At 43.5% G+C, this 14,515-nt stretch overlaps 1 protein-coding gene and 1 long non-coding RNA gene across 2 annotated transcripts; one reads left to right on the forward strand and one right to left on the reverse strand.

Moving 5' to 3' along the window:
- Positions 1-1,808: 1,808 nt before the first annotated feature.
- Positions 1,809-10,230, reverse strand: GJB7 (gap junction protein beta 7). Its single transcript, XM_083497590.1, has 2 exons — positions 10,079-10,230; positions 1,809-3,453 (listed from the first exon to the last, which is right to left on the reverse strand). Exon 2 carries the CDS (start codon positions 3,423-3,425, stop codon positions 2,631-2,633), a length of 795 nt encoding a protein of 264 aa, XP_083353716.1. The 5' UTR covers positions 3,426-3,453; positions 10,079-10,230; the 3' UTR covers positions 1,809-2,630.
- On the forward strand, positions 2,693-14,508 carry LOC310704316. The gene is made up of 4 exons (XR_014524714.1): positions 2,693-2,829; positions 3,298-3,372; positions 12,386-12,515; positions 14,291-14,508. It is a non-coding gene; the product is annotated as an uncharacterized lncRNA (long non-coding RNA).
- The last annotated feature ends 7 nt before the right edge of the window (positions 14,509-14,515 follow it).

A 14,515-nucleotide genomic window follows, 5' to 3' on the forward strand; every position in this document is an offset into this window, starting at 1 on the left:
CTCCCCCTTCCCATCCCATGCAACTACCAAGCTTGCTTGTCACATACCCAATCCTATTTCTGAAGCCACTTTGCTCTTCTGTTTTCACCTTCACCTCCATGTCCCCCCACATTTTGTGCAACCTTTCCTTGCACACTAACCACCCCCATGGTTAACTCCTGCATCTTCTTACTCCCAAACCAGGGGTCTGCAACCTTTAAGACAAAAAGAGCCACTTGGACCTGTTTCCAAAGGAAAAAAAGCTGGGAGCCGCAAAACTCGTCATTATAAAAACAACTTTTTTGTCACTTTTTTATTATTTCTTTGTTTGACCCCTCAGAATTACTCCTCCTCATAGAAATAAACGTTAAATTAACAAGTTACCTTTTTGTGTGTGTGTGTGTTCTTCACTCCCCTTCAAAACAGTGACCAGCGTACATGCCCCTTACAATGTAGCGGGCGGGCGGGAAGGTGACGTCGGGACAGTGCGTGACTAACGCACACACCGCCCCCATGCGACGTCACACCCAGTACAGCGCCCGCCACAGTGGGGAGTGTTGGGGCGCACAATGCACCCCTTCCCCTCGCTAGTATCCGCCCCGGAGCCGCGGCAAAGGTGTAAAAGAGCCACATGCGGCTCCGGAGCCGCGGGTTGCAGACCCCTGTCCCAAACATTGCAACTACTAAGCATCCTTTTCACCTTCCACCCAGCTATGAAGCCACCATCTCTTCCTATTCTTCAGACCTTTTCATGCCCCTGCTTTCATCTTCAACCCTATTCACATGCCTCGTCCTCTTTTTTTCCCCCTGCAACCCTTTTCGTACCCCCGTTACATTCCCCCTTTCCCACCCTCTTTTTTTCAACTCTCCTACACAGATCACTGCTATTTCCCTATCTCCTTTAGAGTGGTACCTCAGGTTAAGAACTTAATTCGTTCTGCAGGTCCGTTCTTAACCTGAAACTGTTCTTAACCTGAAGCACCACTTTAGCTAATGGGGCCTCCTGCTGTCGCAGATGAGGAATAGAAGAGGGAGAAGTTTAAAACAGAAAAAACCGCCCCTTACAGTGTTGCTCCCTTCTTGCTGTACTCAGTGGCAGAAGTTTGAGTAAAGTAGTGGTGGAGTTACACTGAGGGGTGTTCTTTTTTAAAAAAACACCAGTTTTAACATGGAGAAATGGGCAGGGATGGGTACAACACAAAAGTTAATGCAAAAAAGTAACACAAAACAGTGTTTTCCAACTTCCTTCTCACTGTACAGTGGTGCCTCGCAAGACGAAATTAATCCGTTCCACGAGTCTCTTCGTCTTGCGAAGCACGGCTATTAGCGGCTATTAACAGCTTAGCGGCTATTAATGGCTTAGCGGCTTTAAGAAAAAGGAAACAAACTCGCAAGAACTCGCAAGACGTTTCGTCTTGCGAAGCAAGCCCATAGGGAAATTCGTCTTGCGGAACGACTCAAAAAACGGAAAACTCTTTCGTCTTGCGCGTTTTTCGTCTTGCGAGGTACCACTGTACTCAAAAATTGTTTCAAACTGCCCTTTAACCCCTGCCTTCTCTACTCAAACCTTTGCCATTGTTTAAAATCGCCACTAAATTTCTCTCCATCCCTGCTTTATTCAAACCTCTGCTGTTCTTTAAAACTGTTATTTTACTCTGTGCCCTTTAGTGTTTAAAACCACCATTTCCCCCCTCTTTGCGTCCCTCCCTCCTCTCCCCATGTCATAGCTACTGCTGTGGTGCAACAGTTCCTTTTTGCTCCCTTTCGCTACTCCAACTTGATGCAAATCCAAGACTCTGATGAAACACAATCAATCCTCCAATGGGGGCTGCGTGATGACAATCTTATTTATTTACATTTATTTTTGTAGGAAAATAGAAACCTAGTTTTAGGGTGCTTCCAGACAGGTATTTAATGTAGTATTTATTATGTACTGCTTAATAATATTTTTACAAAAATGAAGTGGTTAACACGAGATATAGGTAGAAATAACAATGACATGTAAAAAAAAATACACAATAGCGTTCATATGAGCAACTAAGTAGAAACAGAATTAAACTATCTCATAAGTAAAATGGGGCAGTACATGAGGCAAGAAGCTTCAGTTGCAAATGCAGTGTGTCAGTACAGGGATGGATCTGAGAATGGTCACCGGAGTCTCACACAGTTGAGGCTAGTAAGTTACTATAACCAGCCAATGGCAGGGTTGCCTTAATGGGTAAGGTCTTGTCTTTGGGGCTTGAAATAAGAGAGGGGGCTTGAATCTTATGATGTCCATGTCATTAGCTCATGACCCCTCCAAAATCTGTTTCAGATAGATGGGAGACCAGAGCAGATCTAGAGGACACCTGGGGGAGAAGGGGAAAGCCGGTTACTCTACTTACACAATCTTGGATTTCACCCAATTAAATTGTCTTTTTAAACTGAATTGTTGTGCGAAAACATTCAAAGTGACTACTGAATTTACTGTTCTTTTCAGCATTCTATATCATAAATATCAATATTTATACATCTTGAGGAAATGTCAGGTTTTGCATCTTAAACTTGGTGAACCTAAATAACTCCCAAGTCTGGAAAACACAGCCTGCTGATTAAAATCCCAAGCTGTCCTAAACTCATTAAAATGCATTTTAATTAACATTGTGTGCCTGTTATTCTTGCTGTTGGCTGGTGGGCAAGATTCTTCCATCTCCTTGGATACCGAAGATAGTGACTTCATCATTGCCCTGAAATAAGGTGGTTCCATTGTGATTCACAGAACTCGACTTTTTGTCTTCACGTTTGGATTCTTGAACTCTCTCGATGTAGCCTCTGAAACAACATTTGATGGAGTACTTGAAAACCAAATAGGTGAGTTCGATTACATTTAAGATGATGCACAAGGAGGACGTCACCACCACAATGTACAAGAAGACTTTTTTCTCTGTGGGCTTGGAGATGTAGCAATCGACGGTGTTGGGACATGGACTCATGTCACATTTCACAAGGCGGGGCACGTTGAATCCGCCGTACAGCTTGTAAAACAAAAAGAGGAAGCCGAGTTCAAATCCTGTTTTGGAAAGGAGACTGATGAGATAGGTGCATAGCAACCCTCCATCCATGCTTCCTGGGTCCTTATACAACTTCTTTCTGTGTCTCTTTTCCCTGCTTTCTCGATAGGCGACGTGGAGAACGACAAGAAGGGATGGGGTGGAGACCATGATCAATTGTAAGGCCCAAAGCCTCACCTGGGAAACTGGGAAAAAGTAGTCAAAGCAGACATTTTCGCAGCCAGGTTGCCTAATGTTACACTCAAACTCCTTCTGTTCATCCTTCCAGACTTGTTCTGCAGCCACAACGTAGACAAGGAGGCGGAAGATAAACACAATAGCCAACCAGATTCTGCCGATTCCAGTTGAGTATTTGTTCACCCCGCTTAGGACATCACGGAGGAATGACCAGCTCATTGCTTCCACTTCAGAAAGGGGAAAGGAACTGTAACAAAACAAATACACAAAATGAGAATGCCCTCACTTTATTTTTATTTACACAACACACAGGACATCCAAACTGAATTACATTACTCGTTAGATTGTAAAAGTGATGTTCAATCCAATTGTACAATAACTCACGATTATAATTGGTTGTTCAGGGGGACCAAGTGCTGGATTTGAGTTTAAATTCCATCTGTAAACTGGAAATAACTTTCCTTAACTCCTCTCATTAGCTCCTCCCATTGGAATGTAGATGCCAAGGGTATTCTTAGGTGCTGGGAACAGTTCATTATCACCCCATACATGAGTATATATATAACATACATGTAATATATATAACAGGGATGCAGGTGGCACTGTGGGTTAAACCACAGAGCCTAGGACTTGCCAATCAGAAGGTCGGCGGTTTGAATCCCCGTGACAGGGTGACCTCCCATTGCTCAGTCCCTGCTCCTGCCAACCTAGCAGTTCGAAAGCACGTCAAAGTGCAAGTAGATAAATAGGTACTGCTCCGGCGGGAAGGTAAACGGCGTTTCCGTGCACTGCTCTGGTTTGCCAGAAGTGGCTTAGTCATGCTGGCCACATGACCCGGAAGCTGTACGCTGGCTCACTCGGCCAATAAAGCGAGATGAGCGCTGCAACCCCAGAGTCGGTCACGACTGGACCGACACTCGGGTAATGTATGAGGCAGTTCTTTTTGTCATGCATGATTTTAAAGAATAAAACCAAGTTCAGATTTGGGAGTTGTAGCCAATGCTAGTAGTTCCAATGACTTCAGTATCCACTCCTCCCCAGTGCCACCCCCAAAACTGCTCCATATGGTACCCCAACCCTCAAGAGCTGGCTTTGGAGGGTGCATGGGGTGATGGAGGAGACAGAAGAGGAATCTGAAACTCTGTGGCATGCATGAAAGCACATGGTGCCATCAGAGCTGTAGCACTGGATAAAGCCCTCTTATTATTTCCTCATGTCCATGATTTCTTTGGTCATTCTAGATTTGACTAGTATGGTTACCTAGTTTCCAAACCAGTAGTCTTACTAAATTCCCCATCCCCAAGTATTTGCTGAGGCCAAACACACCGTGAAACGGTTGGACTTGTCAAAGGCTTCAGGGGTGTAGAGGGCAGGGCCAGGTCTGAGGGGCCCTACAAGTACTTGCGGGGATAATTATGATAATTATGAAAAGACTGATAGGGATGGTTAAGGTAATAACATATAGTACCCGTAGGCCTCCTTGTACTTCGGTTTACATAATACAGTGGTACCTTGGCTACATACGCTTCAGGTTATATACGCTTCAGGTTACAGACTCCGCTAACCCAGAAATAGTGCTTCAGGTTAATAACTTTGCTTCAGGATAAGAACAGAAATTGGGTTGCAGCGGCGCAGTGGCAGCGGGAGACCCCATTAGCTAAAGTGGTGCTTCAGGTTAAGAACAGTTTCAGGTTAAGAACAAACCTCTGGAACGAATTAAGTACTTAACCCGAGGTACCACTGTATTTTATACTATTGTGTTCACGCTTGGAGATATTTTTGATGAAACGGTATATAAATCTGACTAAGTAAATGAAATAGGAATTTGATAGCATCATTAAGTGTCTACAGAATTGCTTGATGATGACCTATTATTTACTATTCATTAATCTATTCCTGCTATCTGCTTTCATGTCATTTTCCATGTTTTCTCATAGCAAGAACTCCTTTCCATTATCAGACTTCCCAAAATATGAGCAATTGAAATGGCTCACAGGTTCTAGCCTACAGCTCCTAGCATTAGCATGAGGGAACAAATGATCCTCTGGGTCCCTTCCGACTCTACAATTCTATGATTCTCCCATCCTTGCTGTATAGTCTGCAGAGTAGACCAACTTTCAGTTCCACAGTTTTGCTGAGAGGTGGCACTGTTCTCTCGCTTTATCATTAGTCTATGTTACTTTCTCTTGCTGTATCACAATAAAAGGCCCCAGAGCAGCATCTATGCTACTATAACACCTGTCAAGTCATGTACTCTGGAGTCGAGGCCTTGATTTAGAACAGATTGCTGCAAATAATAAGGGGGAAACAGATACAAGGAGAGAGCGCATCATGGCAGGATGCATAAAGCCCATCACACGCGGAGGCCCTTTGCATCAGTGGAGTGGAAACTTTCTAAATCTTATTTATAATCAATTAAACGTAAAGCACAGATGGAGCCTGGATATATAGCCAGCCAGGCAGATCCAAAGAACTTAATTAAGTCAAGGAACCATTTCTCTTCTAGTTACTCCTTAAGTTGAACTTTAATTATCCGTTGTCATGCCTGCCTGGATAGCTCAGTTGGTTAAGAGTGTGGTCTGATAATGCCAAGGTTACAGGCTTGATCCCTGTGTGGGACAGCTGCCTATTCCTGCATTGCAGGGAGTTGGACTGGATGACCCTCAGGGTCCCTTCAAATTCTACAATTCTATGATTTTACACACTCTCTAGGCTGTGGATACTTGAAAAAGAAAAAGGCGGTTCTATTAAAGTGATTGGACAAGATTCTAACAATGATTCATCACAGGCACTCCGTTGTTTTAACCCTGCCTCCTGACTTCTGCCAACTAGCTCCCCAGGGTTGTGAAAGCTACTCATAAGGATTGAGGAAGAACCTTTAGATAAGGATGGAGGAGATACTGATCCCAGTGCACATGCACAGTGAAATTGCTAGGTGTGCCTTCTGCTAAGAGAAATGAGCAAGCTGCTGGTGGAAAGCAATAAGGTAGGAGTGGCTAACCTGTGGTCCTGCAGGTGTTGTTGACCAGCAAGTCCCATCAGACCCAGTCAGCATGGGCAAAGGTCAGGGATGAAGGATGTTCAGCAACATCTGGAGGGCCAAAGATTAGCCTCCCCTATGGAATACATCCATGAATACAGGTCTCTCTCCCCCCCTTTTTTAAAATAAATCTCATGGTGGGGGGGGGATTCAGTGAAGAAGAGGAGCAGGTCAATGCAGGACCTTATTATTATTATTATTATTATTATTATTATTATTATTATTATTATTATTATTATTTCAATCAGCTGCAAGGTTTGCACCTTTTAAATAAACTACCTGCTTGCATCCAAAGTAGCCTGTTCATGGAAGGCAATATAGGCTGTGTACATGTGATATTTGATTCTAGATTCAATAGCAATTGGGTAGTTATTTATTCTACACAGTCCACACACAATCTAGATATATTGCATGTTTTTTTGCTCCTGAAAAGTGGGTTCATAGAATCGTAGAACTGGAAGAGACCATGAAGGTCATCAAGTCCAACCCCCTGCCAAGCAGGAATCTTTTGTGCCCAATGTGGGGCTGGAACCCACAAGCCTACGATTAAGAGTTACATGCTCTACCAACTGCGCTATCCTTTCCCAAAAGTTCATTGCAGATTGATTCTGCATTACCCCATAGTGCGCCCATTTGGAAATGGATGCAGGCAGTCCCTGCAATTGGTGTGTATGTGTATCCACACCCATCCAATGTCGTGGTGGGTATGCTGAGATTACAGTCATCATGTGCCTTCTTTATGCATCTGGGGCATGTGCAGAGTGGGAAAGGCATGGATAACCTAATCAAGGGGAGGGTTTTTTAATGTGTATCAGGTAACCACAACCACACTTGTGGTTCTAGTAGCAGGATCTAGTAGCCTGTTGAGGAGGAGCGTGAACAATTACAGATTGAGAAAAAAACATTTTTAAAATGCTACGCTACAAACAGGTTAGCGTGTGCACAGCTGTAGACTGCATCACTTCCATGCATACATTTCTGTAGAAGATCATTTCTTTATCATTGGTTTATTTATTACATTTTTATTATCATGACCTTCCTCCAGAACACATTGGCTACCCTCACCTGGTTTGGCCAGCCAGTCAAAGCCATTCCCAGGGTGTGACCGCTGTCGCATGCTGACAGCTTCTAGGAGCCACAGGTGAGAGCTGAGTGCAAAGTGGGGGTCAAAGGTGGACAAACGGCCCCAAGAGGAGCATGACATGTCCCCCATCAGAGGTACTACCCCTCCCCTAACACCCCATACCCCCTTCGGAAGCATACAGTGGCATGAGAACATTGCCATCTTGGCTAGTAGCCATTGACTCCTTAGATCTATGGAACTGTGAATCAAAAACAGCACTGTCCATCAGAATGGGAAAACACTGACAGGTAACATGGAGTTAAACATTAAATATTCCACAGCAGCTGCCGCTCCCATCATATGAAGAAATGTAAGTAGACATGTCATTTGATGGAGGCTCTGGAGACTGCTTTACTCTTTACGGGTGATCATGTTTGCCACAGGTACTGTTGCAACACACAACACAGGGAACACTGGTCACATTCCAGGGGCATGTATCAGACTGGGGCACCCAGTGGGTCTTTTCCTTTCTCAGCACAGCAACATTGCAAGCAAGGGAGTGGCTGCTGCATCTGTGCTTGTCTAGCCTGGCAGTGAAAAGGTGACGCATGTGTGCCACAGGGATATACAATACCCTCATTAGGGTTAAGGACATAACAGACCAATCCTGTGAGTTCTTGTATGAGCAAAGCAGCTTGTAAGATCAGGTGTTATAACAGAATTCTGCAGATTAGCCTTCCCTTTCTCCTAAAAATTTAAAAACTACTGCCATGTAACATGGAGAGAAATCCAGCAAAAATCAACCCTTTTCTGCCTACACATCTTTGCCCTTTCCCCCCAACTTGTCCCCTCTGTACATGATGGCTATATACACACACCTAAAGCACATTGAAAGGGCATAGCTTCCCCCAAAGAATCCTGGGAAATGTAGTTTAAGGGTGCTTGGAATTGTAGTTATTTGAGGGGTGAACTACAGTTCTCGGGATTCCTTGGGGGGAAGCGATGCGCTTTAAATGTATACATGGGAGAGAACTGAAACATTGAACGCTTTCATATATGTTATTACCTTAACATCAATCTTTTCATAATTATCAGTTGTGAAATTCCATCCTGCTAGTACTTAATGCTAATTCTTAGGAGAAGCTACAAGAACCACTTAATAAGCTAGATTCAGTTAGGTAGCCGTGTTGGTCTGACATAGTCAAAAAAATAATTTTTAAAAAAATAAAAAATTGTCCAGGAGCACCTTATAGACCAACTAAGTTTGTTCTGAAAGAAGTGTGCAAGCACACTAAAGCTTATACCAGAACAAACTTAGTTGGTCTATAAGGTGCTACTGGAAAATTTATTTTATTTTATTTCCACTTAAAAAGCTGTTCAGTGCAATGTCTTGTCAGGAACTAATTGTCTTTATATTTTATAATGGCCTTTAATGATCATATACATTGTGAAGTCCCGTTTGCTTTAAGGCAGGCATGTCCAAAGTCAATTTCGGGGGCCTAATCCGGCCCACCAGTTGGTTTAATCTGGCCCCTGTGGCAGTTTATCTCCTGGGGTAAAATCCTAAATTTTCCACCTACAAAATCGGCCCTCACGCATGTTTACTTCATCAAATCTGGCCCTTTTCTCTTTGAAAAAAGTTTGGGCACCCCTACTTAAGGAAACTATCCCCTTGGGTAGTTCAGTAGGTTCATCATCAAGAGAACTCCAGCAGATGCAAGTTCTCCTACCACAATGCAGGAACAGCTTATCTTTCTACCATATTCCCTCCTAAATCATTTCCAAAGGCACAAAAGCTCTACCCCACATTGCAAGGGCCTCCATCCTTCCCATACCTTGGGGGAGGGGCATTTCACACCAGCCTTCAACAGGGGATTCACATCAGACTCTTCATCTTAGACATCCTTTGCCAAGCAGAGGATTTGGTGCCACAACTTCCAGTGCTGGTCAGACACCAGGTTGGTGAAGGCTAATTCTCACCTATTCCTTCCTAGATCTGCCCTCCTATTGCCTTAGTTTTACGTTTGCCTTATTTCTCCTTCGCTTCCTTCTCATTCTCCTTGTTAAAAAAAGCTGACATGGTGACCTAAGGCAGGGTGTGACCCACCCTAGGTAAGGTTGGTGGTGATGCACTTCTAATTCTAAGTGACATGGCCCCTATTAAATTTGCTCCTACAATACAGGATTAGCCTTTTTAATTCTCACTTTGTCTCTTTATGCTTAAAAAAAAAAGTTTTTATTGAAATATTTTCATCGATGACAAAGGTACATATAGCAATGCTGCAAGTAGATTTCCTGCACATTCTTGGCTACAACTACTAATTCTCATCATATTTTCTGGTTAGTTGAATTGGAAATATTTTTTCTTTTGGTGAGAGTTAATAGAGTGTAAAGAGAGTCCCCAGAGTAATCGATAAGCTAGTGGTCGTGTTTACAAACGCTAACACTTTTTAACAACCAGCACAGTAAAAAATGGAGAAGGACCGGGGTCCAAGCTTTAAGTCCCTCGCAACTGACCATTACAGAACGACAGGTCTTCTTGCTACTTATGATAGCAAAACATCCACCCACCCACTTCCACAACAGCTCCCCCCCCCCGACTCCTATTCCATGAGCATTTGTACATTTCTGAGCAAAACACTTTTGCTTGGCTGTATTCTGTTGCTGCTGATGCTGCACTTAAGATTTTAAAAAGCTGTTATACTTCCATCCTGTTTAAAAAGAACACACATATACGCACACTTTATCATAAGTGGAAAACAGACTTACCTTGTAGAGCAGCAGATGGCTGTCAAAAAAAAGCACGCAGCAGGTTTCTGGTAGCATTAAAAATTAATCATTTGCTTTCCCAGAAACGGAGTTTTACAGCGTCAAGCGTTGAAAATGGAGTATGATGGTTTCCTAGGCAGTGTAACCTAAACAGGTGTAACCTGATCATTTGTTCAGGCATACTATTCAAATGAGGGTGTCTAGAGGAGTATCAGGGTAAATAGAAACTAAGAACAAATGCTTTAAGCCATATATTGCTGCTGTGCTGTATGTATGTACACACACACATATATACACAGTACATTCAGATTCCCAAGACTGATGTATAATTTGAAAATTCTCATCAGACAGCATGGTATAGTTGATTGTGTATTAGACCTGGGGCAGGGCAATAGCTCAGGGGTAGAGCATCTCTTTGCATGCACAAGGTACAAGGTTCAACCCTGGCATCTTTAGGTAGGGCTTGGAGTATATGCTGCCTGAAATCCTGGAGAACCATGGCGAGTCAGCATGGCCAGTTCTGAGCTAGTGGCCTGACTCGGTGGAAGGGCAGTCTCCAACGTCCTTGTGTCAGCAACGAAGCTCACTTGGTGACTTTGGGCTAGACACACATTCCTAGCCATTAAGACACTGTGACACAGGAGAAAACTGCTCTGAGTCCATTGGAGGAATGGTGGGATCCCAATACAACTAAGATATACCCCAACCTCTGTTGTTGCTGCCATTCATGTGTCTTGAGAGATAGAATGGAGTGTGCCTCCAAAGTCAAGCCGTTAGCAACACCAAAGTGACCTGTCTGGGGCGCAAGCCTGGGCAGTGTGTGTGGAGGTCCTGGGATGCCAGACAACAATGTGGTCCAAAGGGAAGCAGAGCAAATGTTTGGCAGCAGCTTGGCTGCAGGAGTTGCCAAGAGGCACACGGGGCGCCATCCAATTGTCTTAGGGACTGCACTCTGGTTCTGTGTAGGTTTTACTCCTTAGCTTTATCTTCTCCTGAAGATTCCCCACAAGGCAGCAGAGGTTTGGGTTCTGAGTTTTTCTTCTCTATGCTTAAGTTATTGTCATGCTGATCACTGTGGGCTTCCCACCCCACCCACCCATCATTCTGTTTGAAAATAAATGTTTGGAAAGTTTGCTTAATCCCCCTCTCTTTCTAAACCCAAAGCTATCTGGTGATTGTGATTCACTACCCTAAAACTACAATAATCACCTTGCTTCAATTTTGTTTCCTGAAATTTGCATCTATGGAAAGCGATTTATAAATGGCAGCAACGCAGCCGGCTTCAACTGAAGCTTTCTTTTAATGGGAACTTATTTTCTGCTGAATTTGACATGTGCTTCCAACGCAGACACCCTCTAGTTCTAATACAATACCTTTCAAAATTGGTGGACCTTGCTTGTGGGAGGGAATCCCATAGATTATGTGCTGTATGCAGGACCGTAGCTAGAGGGTGGTGAGGTGAGCCCCTGCCAGGGGCACAGGAAAGGGAACGCGCAAAATTGGCTAAAAATATGTCCATAAGTATGTCTATAAATAAAAATATTGATTATTGCATCATAAGAAAAGGTTTTAAATAGAAGGTGAATTGAATTGAATTGAATGGGGGTGGTGCTGGAGGAGAGGTGGAAAGAAGAGTTGATTTGTCCGTAGCTAGGGGGCAAGATCACCTAGCTACGGCTCTGGCTGTATGAAGAAGTGTTTTATCTGTCAGTCCTGAATCTTCCAATATCTGGTTTAACTGGATGTTCCCAAGTTCTAATATAATGAGCTCTATCCAGTTTCTCTGCACTCAGCGAGATCTGACTCTGTCTACACATTACTACTTACAGCACAGTTAGGAGGTTTATTTTCACAAATCAGATCAAAACTGGTTTTGGGGAAATTGCATCAAAAAGCAGTATTTCATCAGAAACGGCCAGATAGATACAGGATGCTGATTGTGGCTAATGTCATTCCAAACCAGCAGTGGAAGTGCACTGAGTGCAGAATAAACAGGAATGTGTATACAGCCCAATGCAGTTTCTGATGTCTCAAAGCATCACAAGCGCATCATCTACCAAGGGACAAATTCTGTTATGTAGGAATGGCTGCCTGGATTCTTGCTTCAATTTTTAAAACCTCTCTAATTTAATTTCCTATGTTTGGTAGAAATCAGACTCTGCTCTAGGAAAGGTTTTTGGCTGTGGGATGCAGCCATTACTTTGCAGCATTGTTGAGTATGACTAGACCATATTACAATGAAGGGAACAAAACACTATTTGCCTACTGTGTTCTCTTCCTCTGAGATGATTCATTCTGTATTTTAAGGTGAACAATTGCTTTAATCTTTGCTGACAAAGGGCAAGGTCAAGCAATCTAATCCACCTGCTTCTTACAACAGATGATAAGATGGAAACAGCAGGGCTTTACTTCTGATATGATCTTTCATTTTTAAAATGTAAGTATTCACTACAATTGCTTTTTAACATTACCTCTTTGAACCCTCACACATATGCAAAGCTTAGTTCTTTTATATATCAAAATTCTTGTTAATGGAAAGATACAATAGGATAGTAGCTAGTCAGCGGCGTAGCGTGGGTTGTCAGCACCCGGGGCAAGGGAAGTAATTTGTGCCCCCTAACCCGGGGCAAGGCAAGTAATTTGCGCCCCCTAACCCCTAACCTGCCGCCGCTGCCAGCTGCTTCTTGCTGCTGCCTGGTCTGGTCTGGTGTGGTTCTCTCCCGCGCTCAGCGCTGCGCTGGGCGGCCGCTGCACTGTCCCTCCCCCAGATAGTTCCTCGCTCTCTCTCCGCACCGCACACCTGGCACCCACCCCCTCCACAGTGGGCGGCGACCCAGCGGCTCTGATCGGATTTGCACAGCCAGCACTGCAGTGAGAGAGAGTGAGCCAGGTAGGGGCAGAGAGCTGCGAGTGCAAGCGCGAGCGCGAGCGCCCCCCCAGATGTTGCACCCGGTGCGGCCGGCCCCCCCTGCACCCCCCACGCTACGCCACTGTAGCCAGTCTTTTGATAAAGACTAGATACAATGGTTTTTTAATTGTGCTAGCTCTGTTAGGAATAAACTACAGTTCTCAGGATTCTTTGGGGTAAGCAATGTGCTTTGAATGAGTGGAGGCATATTTGCATCTAGCAAAAGGCTCTTGGTTGTTTTTTACATTTATACTTATTTTTAAGTTAAGAGGGGAAATGGTCATTTGCTGGTGTGGTTTGAATCCAAGCCACAGCTGCAAATGGACTTCAAAGGGGTCTGCCAATCAGCTGATTGACTGTTACAGTGAGCCCTTGCCCACCTTTAAAAGTTCACCTATGGGAAGGGAAAGGGATTAAGGATCATGTCTCTCGGATGGATCCAGTTAGCCACACCAGAGATAGACAATACTGAGCTAGATAGATCACTGGTCTGCCCTGAAATAAGGCAGCTTCCTACATTCCTTTGTTTTAAATAAAAAGTATCTACAATAACAGAAAGAGTGGGAGGGGAGGCAGATGTTAAACATGCCTGTTTTATAACACTGAGTATGAATATAAACCTCAAATTATAATGCAAAGTGATCTTTTTAATAAAATTGGGTATGCCCCAGTTTAAAACTGAACATTTCTAAGCCCCGCTGATTTCAACATAAAAGAGAAAATCAAATGCCTAGCTCTTTCATTTAAATCCATCAGCCGCAAATGTCCTTAATTTTTATTGTCTGTAATTGGAGTGAGGAAAGTTTTGAACCATGTTTTGATTTTACTCCAGATAATCACAACGGCAACACACACAAGGGTCTTGTGAAAGCAAGCTTCTAATCTCAATTGCACACTATATGATGCAACACAGCCGAATACGATCTTGTCTGTTGACTTTTCAGCTTAACTACCATTAGCTCAATATCTGTGCTCATCATTGTGAATATGAGAGGGACAACCTGTATATTCCTCCTGATATTGCTGGAGTACAAATTTCCTAATCCCTGACCACTGGCCATGGTTGTAGTCCAACAATATCTGGAGGGACACACAAGTTCTCTATGGCTGCTATAGGAGGTCTTCAGCATCTCTGCATATGCACACTGGGCACCACATAAAAAGCTTCTCTTCCCAGTTTCATCTCTATGGGGATATAGTCCCCCTGCTGCATTAGTAGGCAACATTTTTAACAGGAGCTTTCCTAGTTATATGGAAAATAATGCAATCCAGCTAATATTATTTCTTTGTTTACTTCTCTGCAGATTCATCATAAAAGCTGTTGCCACAATAGCTACCAGTACAGCAGTTGAAGTGCGAGTTAAATATTGACAGAAAACACAGATGGCCCATTCAGTTCTCTAGTACCAAAGTAGATTCTCCGCATTTCCTACTTTCTAATATTTGCAAACTAGTGATGCACGTGAATTGCATTCATAGTGGCTGGCGAATTCTCTCCCTTTAAAGTTCTCTTTCTTTTAATCCAGCAG

The sequence above is a fragment of the Podarcis liolepis genome (assembly GCF_965112155.1).
Source record: "Podarcis liolepis genome assembly, chromosome: 3".
Classification (NCBI taxonomy): domain Eukaryota; kingdom Metazoa; phylum Chordata; class Lepidosauria; order Squamata; family Lacertidae; genus Podarcis; species Podarcis liolepis.

Coding starts and splice junctions, on each gene's coding strand:
- GJB7 (XM_083497590.1), bottom strand. CDS start 3,425: ATGAGCTGGTCATTCCTCCGTGATGTCCTAAGCGGGGTGAACAAATAC.